The sequence below is a fragment of the Neltuma alba genome, unplaced genomic scaffold (assembly GCF_004799145.2).
Source record: "Neltuma alba isolate B1F8T4 unplaced genomic scaffold, ASM479914v2 tig00003721_pilon, whole genome shotgun sequence".
Lineage (NCBI taxonomy): Eukaryota > Viridiplantae > Streptophyta > Magnoliopsida > Fabales > Fabaceae > Neltuma > Neltuma alba.
In genome coordinates this window covers 1-16,065 of record NW_021633402.1, presented here as the reverse complement: position 1 = coordinate 16,065, position 16,065 = coordinate 1, and the positions used below count along the sequence as shown (strand labels likewise).

At 33.6% G+C, this 16,065-nt stretch overlaps 1 protein-coding gene and 1 long non-coding RNA gene across 5 annotated transcripts; one reads left to right on the top strand and one right to left on the bottom strand.

Moving 5' to 3' along the window:
* The first annotated feature begins 9,096 nt into the window (after positions 1–9,096).
* LOC114742349 (transcription factor bHLH144-like) lies at positions 9,097–12,769 on the top strand. 4 transcript variants are annotated; one of them, XM_028930622.1, is made up of 5 exons: positions 9,097–9,221; positions 9,815–9,949; positions 10,313–10,497; positions 10,959–11,981; positions 12,470–12,769. In XM_028930622.1, exon 4 carries the CDS (start codon positions 11,255–11,257, stop codon positions 11,963–11,965), a length of 711 nt encoding a protein of 236 aa, XP_028786455.1. In that variant the 5' UTR covers positions 9,097–9,221; positions 9,815–9,949; positions 10,313–10,497; positions 10,959–11,254; the 3' UTR covers positions 11,966–11,981; positions 12,470–12,769. The 4 variants fall into 4 exon arrangements, with proteins under 4 accessions (XP_028786455.1, XP_028786454.1, XP_028786453.1 ...); XM_028930621.1 differs by having other exon boundaries at positions 10,959–11,984; positions 12,473–12,769; XM_028930620.1 differs by lacking the exon at positions 12,470–12,769 and having other exon boundaries at positions 10,959–12,332.
* Positions 12,770–14,663: 1,894 nt separating this feature from the next.
* On the bottom strand, positions 14,664–16,014 carry LOC114742350 (uncharacterized). Its single transcript, XR_003739861.1, has 2 exons — positions 15,844–16,014; positions 14,664–14,967 (listed from the first exon to the last, which is right to left on the bottom strand). It is a non-coding gene; the product is annotated as an uncharacterized LOC114742350 (long non-coding RNA).
* Positions 16,015–16,065: the final 51 nt, after the last annotated feature.

Here is a 16,065-nt window from a genome sequence, read left to right as displayed (position 1 = left end):
TAATAGTTTAAAACAATTACATATATTTAAAGGAGTTAACATACAATAGATATAGATAGATAATACTACCTCCGGTACTTAATATAAAACTTTATTTGACTTTTATTTTGGTTCTAAATATGAGACCCCAATCCACTTTGTCTATCATATTTGTGTATTTTTTCCTAAAGTAATCCTTCTAATAATGGTTGTTTTAGTCAATATACTTGATTAGCAAGAATATTTTGAAAAAGACAACATATATTTATTACAAATAACTAACTTAATTCATTTTTTTAATTTCCTCAAATTAGTCAACTAACTCTTATAATTAGGACCGGAGGTAATAAGTTGTACTTTAAATTTGCATTTAGTTTCTCTTCATTTTATGAGTCAAAATAAAAAATTTAATTTTAAGGATTGGGTTCTCGACGAAATATATATATATATATATAAATAAAAGAACCTTGATCCAAATTGTTAATAATTTTGAGGACTAAAAATTATTTTTCCCTATTAATAAAAAAGAGAATTAAAATAACCATGACATCCTGATCAGTTTGGGACACTTAGATGCTTAGCTTTGTATATGGAACTTGTGTATTGCAAAAAATTTTGGCATAACTCTTGAACAGAGACATTTTCAATTTTTTTTTAATATGTGAAGTATTGCTATTTATTATTATTTACAGAATCTGACATCACAGTGAGGCATTTAATAATATGTATATTTTGGTGTTAAAAATTTGATACTTAGAACCTTCAACCTCACTGCAGGCTTGCAATGGTAATTTTTACTGCATTACCATAAAAAACATGTTTGGTTAGACTTATTAATGGTAATAAAGATTGCACTGGTGATGAGAATTGCACATTCTTTGGTAATGTTTATTCCTAAGGGGGGGCCTATGAATGTTGATTACAAGGCTGCAATCCGTTTTAAATTGTCTATTTTGCCCATAAAAAAACACCCCCTCCCTCCTCTCGTATGAAGCACCATAATCTCTGCCTTTTTTTTTGCCTTCAATGCCACTGCGGTCAATATCTTCGTCTTCTCTGCTACTTGTGATTTCTTCATCTCCATCTCCCCCACCGTCATCCACCACCTCCATCTCCAATAAAGTCTACGACATCACCTAGGTTCAAGGAAGAAGATGGTGATGTTTACAATATATCGAAAGAGTTTTGAAAGAATAGATTAAAGTGGAGGATAACAAATCTGCATTTCTCCCCCACCACCGACCTGTTCATCTACCCCACCAGCGGCCTCTTCCATCTTCATCTCGGCGGCCTCTTCCCTTTTCATCTCTCCCACCACCATCGACCTCTTCTCCCTCTCCATTAATGTCTGTGGCGTCTCCTGATTTCAAGGAAGAAGATGATGATGTTTGTTAAATAATAGATCGAGGAGGGACCAGAATAGATCTACCTGCATCTTCTTCACCATGAGCGACCTCTTTCCTCTTCATCTTCCCATCAGCGACATCCTCTCCCTCTGCATTAAAGTCTGCATCTTCAACTAAGTTTAAGGTAGAAGAAGAAGATAATGATGCACTGTATTTTCTTTCCCGTTGAAACTATTCCTTTTGGGGTGGAGGATGATGGGAAGGTGTAGGAGGATGGAAGGAAAAGAAGGCATTTTAATGGGGACAATTTAGTAATTTCATATATATTTTTATTTAGTTTAATATAAAGAAATAACATTATTACCAACCTTCTTAATATCATACCAAACATGCTTATGGTAATAAAGACTGCATCACATTGAATTACATTACAATGCATTGCGTTACGAAGGGAGGTTGCAATCGAACCAAAAGGGTCCTTAGTAAACATGTTGTTAGCAGTAATTAAAAATGCCTGGTCAAAAAAACGTAATAATTAAAAATGCAATAAAAGATCTGCATTGCTATCAAAATTTAAAGTTAAATATATGAGAAAGTTTTATTAAAATATTCTGTAGTGTATATTAAGCTCAAATTTTAAAAAAATAACATAAATTATTATATGGCCCACCCATAATGTAAGATCAAAACGGAATTTTGCCTTAAGTGATATTTGTATTTTCAGATTTAATTTGTAAAACAGAAAATACCTATGAGAAGCCCTTTCTATAATGCACATCAAAGCGACTTAGCAAATTTTAGTTTAGTTTTTCGAACGTCTGTTTCACAGACTTAAAATCAACCCGCGCTAAATTGGATATAAAATTAAGATGTTGGTCTTAATAGAAGAGAATTTGACTACTTAAGTACCAAGTGTTAAGTGTGAGTACATATAAATGTTTAAAAAAATCTTTAAAATATCTATTTCTAAAGGGACTTGACAATAATAAAAAATGACATAATCGAACAAACATATATTGAAAAAAGGATGACATAATCTATAGCTTCATGGATTCTAAATTTAACTAAAATTCAAACTAATAGTGAAAGAGTCGAGCATAAAGCATTGGCCAAAAAACACAATCAAGCATAAAGACACACTTAATTAAAATTAAATGTTTGAACTCGACAATAAAAAAATTATAGTGGAAGATTTATTCCTAATTTTAACTTTGATAATGATTAGCTTTAGATAAGTAATATTAAATACTAAGCTGTAGTTATGTGGGAAAAAAAACTAGTTGGCAAAAAAAGGAATATAAAAAAACTAAAATTGACTTTTAAAATTTTTTCTGTATTACATAAAATTGAGCATGCCCCATGCGCGCCACAAAGTCAAAATATTGTATTGTTTTTTTTTTGTTGGAGCAGCAAAGTATTGTATTGTGAGTGAGCCAAACAAATAAAGAAGGGAAGTCCATCTCCCTAGAAACATCACCACTTAGACCAAGTTTAATTGTTTCTTACTTGCAGAAACAAAATTATACTTCCAAAGTTCTCTTGTAAATAAAAACATAACGAAAAAGACTGAAAGAGTATTAAAACTCAAAACTTACTATTCTTTCTGTTTTAAATATAAGATTTTTTTAGTACAAATTATGCTATAAAAAAGTCTTATATTTAGATCCAGAGGAATATCATTTATGATTAGCTTAAAATAATTGTTTGAAATTTATTAAAGTGTGACATGAACTCAAAAAAAAAAAAATAGTGTGGATGGAATCTATAGTTAGGAGGCATAGAGTTTGGAATTGAATTAGACCAATAATTAACCTAAGCTCGCAAGGGTCTATTTTTATCGGCACCCGATCGTAAAACCCCGTGGGCCCCACTCCTTAATCACGCGTGCTCTAATCCAACGGTCATCATCACATCCGCAATACGCGGAAGAGCATTTCCTGAGGCGTGCCCTTATCCCATCCAACGGCTAACAGCGTCCTGGTTTGACTCCTCTTTCTTTCTGTCTTAATCTGGCACACCTCCCTATAACCACCATGAGAAAAGTTATATTCATCGACCTGAAGTTTTCTCTCTGTCTCACTGTGTTTCTTTCCTTTCTCTCTCTAGAGCTTCGTCTTTCAGTAAAAATCTAGCGGAATTTGTGTATCCGATCTTCCTCAACCTGGCTTTGTGCCTGATCTTCCTCATCATCAGAAAGCTCGTGTCTTTGTGACTCAGTTTGTTACCCAGTTTCTCATTAGAATTCGTTCGAATTTATGAAATCATTTAAAGCAATTGTTTATGTTATTGGCGCATGCTGGGACTTTACTGGCTTTGAAGATCTATGCTTGTTTCGAAGTTATTTTCTCCATAATTGGTTCTTCGGAGCACTTAATCTTCTGTTAGGGAAAGTTGCTGCATTTAGTGGTGACTAGGGTTTTTAATCTGAAATTTGTTAACTGATACGGTCTCGGGTCAAAATTTTACGGAAAATATTGGGACTTGTCTCCATTCTTGATGAGAATATTGTTTACATTAACGGGTTTGAATTTCAAGTCACGATTATCGTGTCCAAGATTGCATTTAACTTGTTGGGGAGGGCTTTGCTTTTCTGACTTATAATGCCTGCTGATTCTAAACTGGGATGATTATTGCACTTCTTCAGAAGAAAAATCTTTTTTAGTGTATTTTCTAGAAGTTGAATTTGGGAGTGAAGTACATTTCATTTATTTGTTCTACATGGTAGTGGTTTTTGTATTTTGATCAAGTCTTTACTTTCAGGAGAGTGGATTGATTTTTGTTCTGATATTCTGGATTGGGCCTCAAGATGCCGTGGACATCCTTATTTGTGGATTACAATAACTGCGTTCCCTTGGCGGTGTTCTTTCATGTGATTCTGTAATTTAATTAATTCAGGTCAGGGATATTGCTCCCACTTATTTGCTGCTGTAGTTATTTTTAATTGCAAGTTTTGGTTATCGTTTGATTTAGCTCCAATCATATGTTCAAAATGTAAATTTAAACAGGGTGGACTTTACGGCATTGAATATGCAGAACTATATTCTTGTGCCTATTGTTTGAAACTTGAAATCACAAAACTGCTTGAGATTTGACGGGAACATTCTATGGATCCTTTGGCATGTTGTCACATAATCCATGAAATGACGGGGACTTGTTTCGTACAGTCTGACCATTATATGGAGCCTTATGTCTTCTTCCTGTGTTGCATATTGCTTTCTCATCACCTCTGAATTCTTATGTGGTTTCCTTCTGCTGTAGGCAAGGTCTTCATTGCATTGCGAAGGAGCTTTTTCTGAGCGTTTTTTCTTTATTAAAATTGTGGGGGAGGATTGAGGATGTATGTTGCAGTAACAATAAGGAGAAACGGAGCTGTGACAGAAGTTGGGCAGATTAAAATGAATGTTGGGTTCATCGCACACTGCCAACTAACGCAAGTTTGCCAGGTGAATAGTTCATCCACTTCCTGTTATTGGGCTTCGAAGGGGGGGTTAGATTTTGCAAAGTTGGTGTCGTAGATATCAGAATTTGCACTAGGAAATATTTTTAGCTACCAGCATTCGATATTGTGAGGAAGAGAGTATCTGTCTTTCATATTTTTTAAACTTTAACAGGCTGAGCGAGCTTGGATATCTCTGTGCCATAATGGGTTTAGAAAGTAACATTTGATGTTTGGATAAGGTTCTGAAACATATAACTTCATGTCAAGGTTTAAGTTTATTCTGGTTGTGCAAATTGAGCCGCTGTTAGTTTGAATACTAAAATTCAATTCTCACTGTCTAAGATAAACCCCACTGGTTTTACTTGATGTCTCTGCAACAATTTGACCACTTTTTCTTTTTTCAATCCCTTTTATTGTTGCATATTGATGTTAGTTATTTGTAGCTAATATATGTTAAATTTCATAACTAACTGTCATATTATATTAAGACAGAGTTGGCAAAATCAGTTTATGAGAGATTCTACTGGGAATATATCTGAATTGAATATGTTTTGAATGGGACGTTCTCTTTTTATGATAAATGGGACATTATTCTCCACTCGATCATTATAAACTGGCGTTATATGAGCCATTAAGCTTAAATAAGCTTTTCATATATTTTGTTGGTTTGATCGGCTCATCCATTTGTCAAAGAAAAGGCAAGAGAGCATTATGCTATTAATTTTCTGAGACATAAAGTTGCTTTCAAGCTTCGTTTTTTGCTTCTCTTACTTTGGATCTATTATAGTTTTAAAAGATTTTTTTATGTATATTTTTAAGAGAATCAAAATGCAATAGATATTTTGGCCAAAGAAAAAACACAATATATGTAGACAAATATAGTCTTTTAATCTGTACTTTAAATTGGCATTCGGAATTTGGTTTTTCCTTCATTTTATAATTCCATGTGCGAAATATAATTAAAAAATTTATAACTAACTAATGTGAGCTGACACAAATAGTCAAGAAACTATATATGAAAACCCCAACATATTTCAGAGACATTCAATCTTGTGCAAATTCTTGCAAAGAGGTCACTTGACACTTACGGAGTACAATTCTGCTTACTTATTGTTTAGATCTATTACCTTTGGTTTGATTAATTCGAGTAGATTAAGAAAATTAGTTAAATTATTTGTAATGAATATGTGTTTTCTTTCTTAAAATATCTTTACCAATCATGTATGTTAACTAAAAATATTTGACATAAGCAACTATTACAATTACTATCTTAGAAAAAACAAATAAACATAAGAAACAAAGTGAATTTGAATATTATATTTAGAATCAAATTAAAAGTCAAACTAGTTTGTTTGTAAAAACCGGAGGTAGTATATTGGAATAATTTGGATTGAGTCTCTATTAATTAGTATCCCTGTCTAATTGATTGTGTTTCACAAAAGAAAGATATTCTACAACATTTACAGTTTATTTTTTGAAATATAATATACTTCTTCAATATTGTATTAGATAGAGTAGTAAAATGAAGCTTGAAGTGATAGGAAAATGAGATCGTAACGAGATGAAATATCACGTCATAAACTTGTATTTGATATGAAAGGAAAATAATCTTGTATATGAGCTTTGATTGTACTTCAATCTAATCTAATCAGATAGCTATGTTTTTTTTAAAAAAAAAAAAATACTGTATGTGTTGTAAATTTAACTAATGGCAGTTTATGGGTTCTAAATTTAACTAAAATTTATGTTAATAGTGATAGAGTCAAGCATAAAGACACGCTTGAGTAAAATTAGATGTTTGCGTCTAAAATAAAAAAAAATTATTAGGAGATTTATTCCTTATTTAACTTGAATAATACTTTTTTTATTTAATACAATTAAACACACATACACAAATTTAGAATCTCATTTAAGCATGACAGATGGCCATGCCGCTAATGAAACTTTGATAATGCTTAAGCTGAGAGTAATTTTGATTTTTGAATAGTGCTTAGTTAGAGACAAGACTATGTCCTGGTCTTGGTGAGTTTTTGGGACCCATTTTATCTAAACTTTTGTTTATTAAAAAAAAGTTTTAGACGAGACTAAAATTGACTTTTAAAAACCCTTTCTGTATTTGCTAAAACCATAAAATTAGGCACGCCCCATGTGTACCCCCGAAGTCAAAGTACTTGCATTGTGAATCCAAACGTATTAATTATACTCAATGACCCAAAGGTTTAAACAAGGGAAGTCAATCTCCGTAGAAACAGGACCGTTACAAATCACAATTAACAACAATTAAAATTAAAATATTAATAGGAAATTTATATCTTCTCTCCAAATGAATTCTTACGTGCTCAAGTAAGTAAATCCAGTTACAATGGCAAAAAAAATTCAGTTATAAATTTTAAATGCGCCATATATAAAACCTTTTTTTTTGTGGATAATATTCCTCCTTTTTAATGAGTGCATAGCTAAGTTATAATTTTAGGTAAAGATTTTTTTTTTTTTGCCCAAATAGACGGATATTAATTGTTTCTCAAGCATAATAACAAAATTATAGTACTTCCAAAGTTCTCTTATAAATAAGAACATAAAGAAAGAGATTGAAAGATTGTTATAAAGAAAAGAAAGCAAGAAAGAAAGAGATTGAAAGATTTTTTTTTTTTGGCCAACGAGACTGAAAGAGTATTATAACTTACAACGATTTATAATTAGTTTAAAATAATTGCTCAAAGCTTATTAAAGTATGACGCGAACTCAATCTAATTATTTCAATAAGTGTGGATGGAATCTCAGCCTGTTTGGTAAGGCGGCTTGGGAAAACAAAAAAAAAAAAAGACAGAAAAAGAAGTTAGAAATTACAAATTTTAAATCAGATTTGGTAACACAATTTCATTTGGTATTGATAAGTCTGAATTTACAAAATGATAACAAATTTTTGTTGACATTCATTATTTGATATTTACAAAATTTCAGCTTTTTTTTTGTCCTTATCCCAAAAAAAAAGCAACTTATATTTATAGGGTTAAGGTGCGCCCAGCACCTTGAACTATTTACCCAAGTGCGTCCAGTGGCCTAAAGTAATTTTGGGTGCATCTAGTATCCTAAACTAATTAAAATGGTGCGTCCATATTCCAGGCTAACAGAAATGTTATGTTTAACTGTTACTTTCCTAACTCAGCTTAAAGTTGACCCCAGATATTCTAAATAGTAGACATATGGGCATTTGATATGTATTATTCTTACTCAAAATTGAATTTATTTCCTTCCTCTTCTTCTAAATAAATTGACTTTTGAGTAAGAATAATACATATCGGGTGCACATGTGTCTATCATGTAGAATATCTGGGGTCAACTTTAAGTTGAGTCAGGAAAGTAACAGTTAAACATAACATTTCTGTTAGCCTGGGATATGGACGCACCATTTTAATGACTTTAGGACACTGGATGCACCCAAAATTACTTTAGGCCACTGGACGCACCTGGGTAAATAGTTCGGGGTGCTAGGCGCACCTTAACCTTATATTTATATGTGTGTATATCTATCTGTGTGTTGGTTGCAAATTTGGAAGCTTTTGCCAAAATTTTTGGCCAATCTGACTTATAGGTCAAAATATACTTTTTTAAGTATAATTGTAAAAGCATTTAAAATTACTTATAACTTATACAAAAGTACATTTTCGAAATTGAAATACATTTTTATTCTTATATTTATGTTATTCTTATGCTTATTTCGGTATATTTTTTGTGCATCCCAATTAGTTTTTAATTTTTTATTTTTAATAATCTCTTAAGTAAAAATAATTTTTAACAATTTTTAAAATATTTTTTATTTTTAATATTATTTTTATTTTATACTTAAATTCTATGGAGTGTATCATCCAATTGATTACATAATATTATTTAGTTTAAAATTTTTTACATTACTGTAATTTTTAATTTCAAAATATTTTATTTATTAAATCTATGATAATTTAAAATTGTTATATTTTATAAATTTATATTTTTTTAAAAAAATTAGATTAAAAATGAATTACTTCTTTTAATTCATTAATTCAAACGGACTCTGCAGGAGGAAGCATCAAGTTGGGTTTAGAATTGAGTGAGGTCAATAATTAAGCTAAGTTCGCAAGGGTCTATTTTTCTCGGTACCCGTTCGTCAAACCCCGTGGGCCCCACTCCTTAATCACGCGTGCTCTAATCCAACGGTCACCATCACATCCGCAATACACGGAAGAGCATTTCCAGAGGCGTGCACTTATCCCATCCAACGGCTAACATCGTCCTGGTTTGACCCCTCTCTCTTTCTTCGTAATCTGGCACACATCCCTATAACCACCATGAAAAAAGTTATATTCATCGACCTGAACTTCTCTCTCTTTCTCGCTGTGTTTCTTTCCTCTCTCTCTCTAGTGCTTCTTCTTTCAGTAAAAATCTAGTGGAATTTGTGTATCTGATCTTCCTTAATCTGGGTTTGTGCCTGATCTACCTCATCATCATAAAGCTCGTGCCTTTGTGACTCAGTTTGTTAGCCGGCTTCTCATTAGAATTCGTTCGAATTTATGAAATCATTGAAAGCAATTGTTTATGTTATTGGCGCATGCTGGGAGTTTACTAGCTTTGAAGATCTATGCTTGTTTCGAAGTTATTTTCTCCATAATTGGTTCTTTGGAGCATTTAATCTTCTGTTAGGGAAAGTCGCTGCATTTAGTTGTGACTAGGGTTTTTAATCTGAAATATGTTCACTGATACGGTCTCGGGTCAAAATTTTAAGGAAAATATTGGGACTTGACTCCATTCTTGATGAGAATATTGTTTACACTAAGGGGTTTGAATTTCAAATCACGATTATCGTGTCCAAGATTGCATTTAACTTGTTGTGGAGGGCTTTGCTTTTCTGACTTATAATGCCTGCTGATTCTAAACTGGGATGATTATTGTACTTCTTCCAAAAATTTTTTTTTTTCTGCATTTTCTAGAAGTTGAATTTGGGAGTGAAGTACATTTCATTTATTTGTTCTACATGGTAGTGGCTTTTGTATTTTGATCAAGTCTTTACTTTCAGGAGAGTGGATTGATTTTTATTCTGATATTCTGGATTGGGCCTCAAGATGCCGTGGACATCCTTATTTGTGGATTACAATAACTGTGTTCGCTTGGCGGTGTTCTTTCATGTGATTCTGTAATTTAATTAATTCAGGTCAGGGGATACTGCTCCCACTTCTTTGCTGCTGTAGTTATTTGTATCACAAGTTTTGGTTATCGTTTGATTCAGCTCCAATCATATGTTCAAAATGTAAATTTAAACAGGGTGGATTTTACGGCATTGGATATGCAGAACTATATTCTTGTGCCTATTGTTTGAAATTTGAAATCACAAAACTTCTTGAGATTTGACGGGAGCATTCTATGGATCCTTTGGTCTGTTATCAAATAATCCATGAAATGACGGGGACTTGTTTCGTACAGTCTGACCATTATATGGAGCCTTATGTCTTCTTCCTGTGTTGCATATTGCTTTCTCATCACCTCTGAATTCTTATGTGGTTTCTTTCTGCTGTAGGCAAGGTCTTCATTGCATTGCGAAGGAGCTTTTTCTGAGCGTTTTTTCTTTATTAAAATTGTGGGGGAGGATTGAGGATGTATGTTGCAGTAACAATAAGGAGAAACAGAGCTGTGACAGAAGCTGGGCAGATTAAAATGAATGTTGGGTTCATCGCACACTACCAACTAACGCAAGTTTGCCAGGTGAATAATTCATCAACTTCCTTTTATTGGGCTTCGAAGGGGGGATGGATTTTGCAAAGTTTGTGTCGCAGATGACCTTTTGTATATCAGAATTTTTACTGGGAAATATTTTTAGCTACCAGCGTTCGATATTGTGAGGAAAAGAGTATCTGTATTTCATATTTTTTAAACTTTAACGGGCTGAGCGAGCTTGTATATCTCTCTGCTATAATGGGTTTGGAAAGTAACATGTGATGTTTGGATAAGGTTCTGAAACATATAACTTCATGTCAAGGTTTAAGTTTAGTCTGGTTGTGCAAATTGAGCCGCTGTTAATTTGAATACTAAGATTCAATTCTCACTGTCTAAGATAAACCCCACTGGTTTTACTTGATGTCTCTGCAACAATTTGACCAATTTTTTTATTTTTCCAATCCCTTTTATTGTTGCATATTGATGTTATATGCCCTTTTCTTTTGCAGGCTGAGTATTTCCGTCAGTTGCTAAAACCTGTTACGTAGTCTAGAATCAGTTGTCGTTGGTTTAGGCAGTATTTTCCTTGTATTGGCATCATTTATTAGAAGGCTGCAGAAGAGATAAGTGCTGATCGGAGGAAGCGGCCATCCCTTTTGAAAATGCACTCAGCTTAGTACCTACTTTCTTTCTTTCCATTCCTTTAGCAGCTTCGGTCCGGCTTTGAGATAGAACAATTGCCAGTTGCGAAAGACAAGCCTGAATTACTTGCCGGGGGTTTACTGATTGGGAACCGAACTTTACCATGCAGAATCACAAATATTTTTACCCCGAGAAGTTTGTACTCCCTTTGGCACCTGAAGCAGTTGACACTTGTTTGCATGCTCCTCTTGTTTCGGCCCTTGATGCAGTTTTACCTTCTGGTGCCAGGCAGGTAACACCCTTTGAAAGAGTTGAACTGCAACCCTCTGAGGTTTGCCCAAAGAATTTCATTATCTTCGATCAGACTGATAACCAAAGCAGAATTATGTTCCATCCCGCGATGGCCAACAAATTTAGTGGTCCTGCCGTGAATGTTCATGCTCCCTGTAATCGAGACTCTGACAAGAACAAAGCTAATCCTGTTGAAGGAGAATTATCATCTTTTGAAGAGGACTCTAAGGACATTGACGCATTGTTGAGCTTGGAAGGGGAGGAACTAGAAGACCATGATGAGGAAGAAGTCAGCACTGCGAGGACTAACGAAAATTATGAAAGTATCTGTGACACTTGCTCCAGTTATGGCTCAAAATCAAAGAAGAGGTCATCGTCATCTGTTCGAAAGTCTTCTACGATCCATGGTCACTGCAGCAACCCTGAAATTAAGCACTGGGAAATGAAGAGAATGATTAGGGTACTGAGAGGGATCGTGCCTGGAGGTGGTGACCAAATGGATTCTGTCACTGTTTTAGATGAAGCTGTGAGATACCTCAAGTCTCTCAAGGTGGAGTCTGAGAAGCTTGGAGTTGCACTCTGAAAATGAAAGTTGGACACTTCAATTGTGTTCCTGTGGAAATAATCGAAATGTATTGGCCACCTTCTATGAATAGCACTCCTTCCGGTCTCCCTCCTTTCTTGTTTCTGCTCGTGGGAAGAAAATCTTGGAAAGTAATAAAATGACAGCTGGAATTTCACATGTTCAGGTCATGTAAGACAAGAAAGTACATTCATTATTGTACTCTTTGTTGCTGTTTGGCATTGACTCTTCTGTTTTGCTTCTGTTTTGTATTGAGAATGAGGAATGACTGTGGTTCTTCCCCCCTCCCTAAAATTATGGCATGATTGTTATTATCAATGGTGTTTACTGTGTGAGAGTAATCATTAAACGGGTCTCTTCTCATTTACACTTGTTCTCTTTATGCCTAATTAATGGCCCTGCCTTTGTACCCAATTACAATGCGTGGAACTTGAATCTCACATGAGTATGGGATTTTTATTATGAGATTTATATTATCTCGAGCTCTTGATCCTCATGAGGTAGCTTTTACAGAAAAGTTCTCTTAGATACATTTGGTACTTTTTGTGGAGTATCTCAAATCTTTTCTTACACAATTTCATTTTTCGGTCGGTCAGTTTGAAGATCAACATATTGGTGCCCTGATAATCCACCCGCATGCTTATATATGCGTTTGATATCATCATGGTCAAGCAAATGCATGTAACATTTGCACTCATGAACTTCCTTATTGGAATTTATCGGTGTGCTTGGGTTTAAGCTGAAACTATTACACTGACAATTTTAATGGAAACGGGCCTGTTTCCATGAAAATCATGACTTAAATTATTTCCACCGTCATCCATCTGTAACAGCTGCTTCTAAGTACCCAGACCCTACTCAGTTTTTAAAGAGAGCCAATTTTTTGCAGATATAAAGTGTCCAATTGTTCATACTCAAGCTGATGAGGTCATAACTGGGTCTCTTTGAATTGCAATACTATCTCTGGTCCTAAATATAAAAACTAGTTGACTAATTTGAGCAGATTAAGAAAATAAATTAAGTTAGTTATTTGTAATAAATATGTGTTGCATTTCTTAAAATATCCTTACTAATCGAGTGTATTAACTAGAACTACAATTATTAGAAGAACTACCTTGAGAAAAAATATACAAATATGAAAGATAAAATGGATTAGGGTCTTATATTTAGAATCAAAATAAAAATCAAACAAAGTTTTATATTAAGAATCAGAGGAAGTAACTTGTAAGAAATGAACTATCCATCTTTACAATAACACGCCTGAACTTGACTAGGGAACTGCGAGTGAAATTATACTGTTATACACCCATCCGCATATGAACATTTGACTTTGCCGTTTATGTGCCAAGAATTTTGACAGAATGAAACTGATATCCATTTTGAAAATTGACGACAGAAAGAGGAAAAAATTGGTTTAAGGCAAAGTGGAGATCATTGTCATGCATGCATTGTGCCTAATGGTCCCCTCAATGTTTCAAATAGTCCTAGTGGAGCACCATCCGATAACTGTGCAATGAAATTGCCCTCACCTTTGTTTTTCCCCCCCCTTAGAAGCTTGAATTCTTATTTTCAATGTTGCTCATTTTCTTCGATCTTCTCCCTTCTAATTTTGCCCCGGAGGTGAATAGCAAGATTAAAACTTCTCTTAATTTAAGATACAAATAAAAAATTTATACCCCATCTAGTCCTAAATGCATATAGGAGCTAAATAACTAATTTACAGATATTAAAAATTATTAAGTTAGTTATTTATTTTAAAAAAATATGTTTAATTTTGTTAAGATATTTTCTTTAATCATTTGCACTGAAACTATTTATTGATAAAAACCTCTTGCAATTATTTGAAATAATTTTAAAGACAAAATAAATTGAATTTTTATATTTTCTATCAAAATAACCCCTAGCTAGCTCTTATTTTAATATTAGAGTGAGCAATTTTGTTTTTGTCACACCTACTAAGCATTAAAATACTGCTCCTGTCCTAAATATAAGACCTATTTTATAATATAATTTACACTACAAAATGGATTTTATATTTCAGATCGGAAGAGTAATAATTTGTTTCCATACAAAAATACTTGGTTCCTTGTAGTCTGGAGAAATTAAATTTTCCGATATAGAAGATATAGATTAAATATTCTTTTTTGTCAAGTGTCACTAGAATACCTCAGTCCTTGTTAAGAAAGAAAGAAAGAAAAATAACTCGAGTCTCAGACTCACTCGTGTCAGGCCACTCTTGAAAGAAGGATGAAAAAGAGAAATATTCAGAGCAGCACGGCCGACCTTGATAAATGTTTTGGGTTCACTTATTATAATTCACAAATTTACTCAAACTGAAAACCAAATCAAGCTTCACTTAAAATTAGTTTTGTTCAATTTTTTTCTGGGTTCGATTTGATTTATTGAGTTCTATTCAACTTTAAACACCCCTAAATCCAGATATCATGCTACTAACATTACTTGTTTCAATGCCATATGCCAACAAAATTTGACCCAAGATACTTAGGAATAGGCTGGTTAGCACAACATATGAGTATAGGGGTTGAAAAATGAATTTTCCAATCTGATTATACAGAAGAGAGCAATCATAAGACACAATTGGCTAGAATTAATCCTTTAAATGATACAGTTTGGACCAAAGCAAGATGAACAAGCTTATTTTTTGCCACACAATTATGCCTACATACGACCAAAAAAGTTATAAACTTGAACAAAATCACAACCATTAATAGCACAAAAATCCCAGACATCCCGAAATTTGTTCAACGAGGAATAAGTTTTATAAATTAATTTTCTGCTATTTACATTTAGAGTGCCAATACTGTGGGAAAAAGAAATTTTAAGAAAGCATACAACTACTTGCATCATTTTGTCTCTACTCTGGTTAGGATTTACATATTCTGAAGCAATTCCAACAAGCCCTCCGAACTTGGGCAGAATGAAGATACACTCGCAAATGCCCAGTGGCCAAAACGTGATTATATTGGACTCACTCTCAATGGCTGCATCAATGACAAAGCTCAAGTGACTAAAAGGTTTTTCAGTTATTTGAAAGCCAAATGATGTCAAAAAAAGCAAAGATGAGAAGAAAACGTGTGCACAGAAAAGGTTAAATCAACCCAATGGAGCCAACTCCCACATAGGAGGGTAAAAGAAGACTACTGTCCACATCAGCAAAAACAATTTTCTAGAATTTAATCATGGGATACAAGTTGAGAGGAAAATCTGATTTTCACTTGATATTTGCCTTCACTAGGCCTTTTCATGCATGCAAAACAAAAGAGGCCCCCTACTCTCCTATATTTGTTTCAAAGGCGATATTCTCCATTAGATACAATATAGATGAAATGAAACCATGTCAAATGCCCATGGTTCCTAATTTGAAACTTAATTGAACAGGCCACACAGAAAAGGGTATTTTCAGGAATAGGGCATGACAGTTGCCATATCAAATGAATTTTGCAACATGATAGAGAGACATTAGGCAAAGTCCAAAGTGTAAAATTGAAAAGTGAAAGCCTGAGAAAATTAGATCCGCAAATGCAAAATCATAGTTTCCTTGCAAGTCTTGCACAGTTCTTTTGTGCCAGAATTTTCAGACTGTCACATTTCCATGCTTAAGAAAAAATGAACCCACAAGAGCCAAGACAAACTAATGGAGGGTGAAAATTAAAGCAATGCCAATTATCTTTAAATTAAGAATCATAGACAAAAAGGACCTTATATTTGATAAATTTAATCTTTTGCTAGTACTTTATTTGATTATTTGTTTTATTTAACTACTTAAGCCAAAAGGATGGCAGATAAGTTTATTTACATCAGTAATTGTTTACTTCATAAATGGATTAGCTTAGAGAAAGATAAAGGGATATAGGGACCTGATTCTGCATGCTTGTTGCAGTAGTCCAGCGCTGAGGATTATGAACTACAACTGGGTTATCACCGACAAAAGCTAATGTACTCGATTCTTCCATTGTGCTAGAAGCTTCAGCAGGTGGTAATTCTCTCATTACCCACAGTAACATCGCTGAAGGTATTGACGAACCTGAAGACGCAGGTGATGAGACGAAGCAGCTGTTAATACTTTAAGCCAATATTAA

Coding starts and splice junctions, on each gene's coding strand:
- LOC114742349 (XM_028930622.1), top strand. CDS start 11,255: ATGCAGAATCACAAATATTTTTACCCCGAGAAGTTTGTACTCCCTTTG.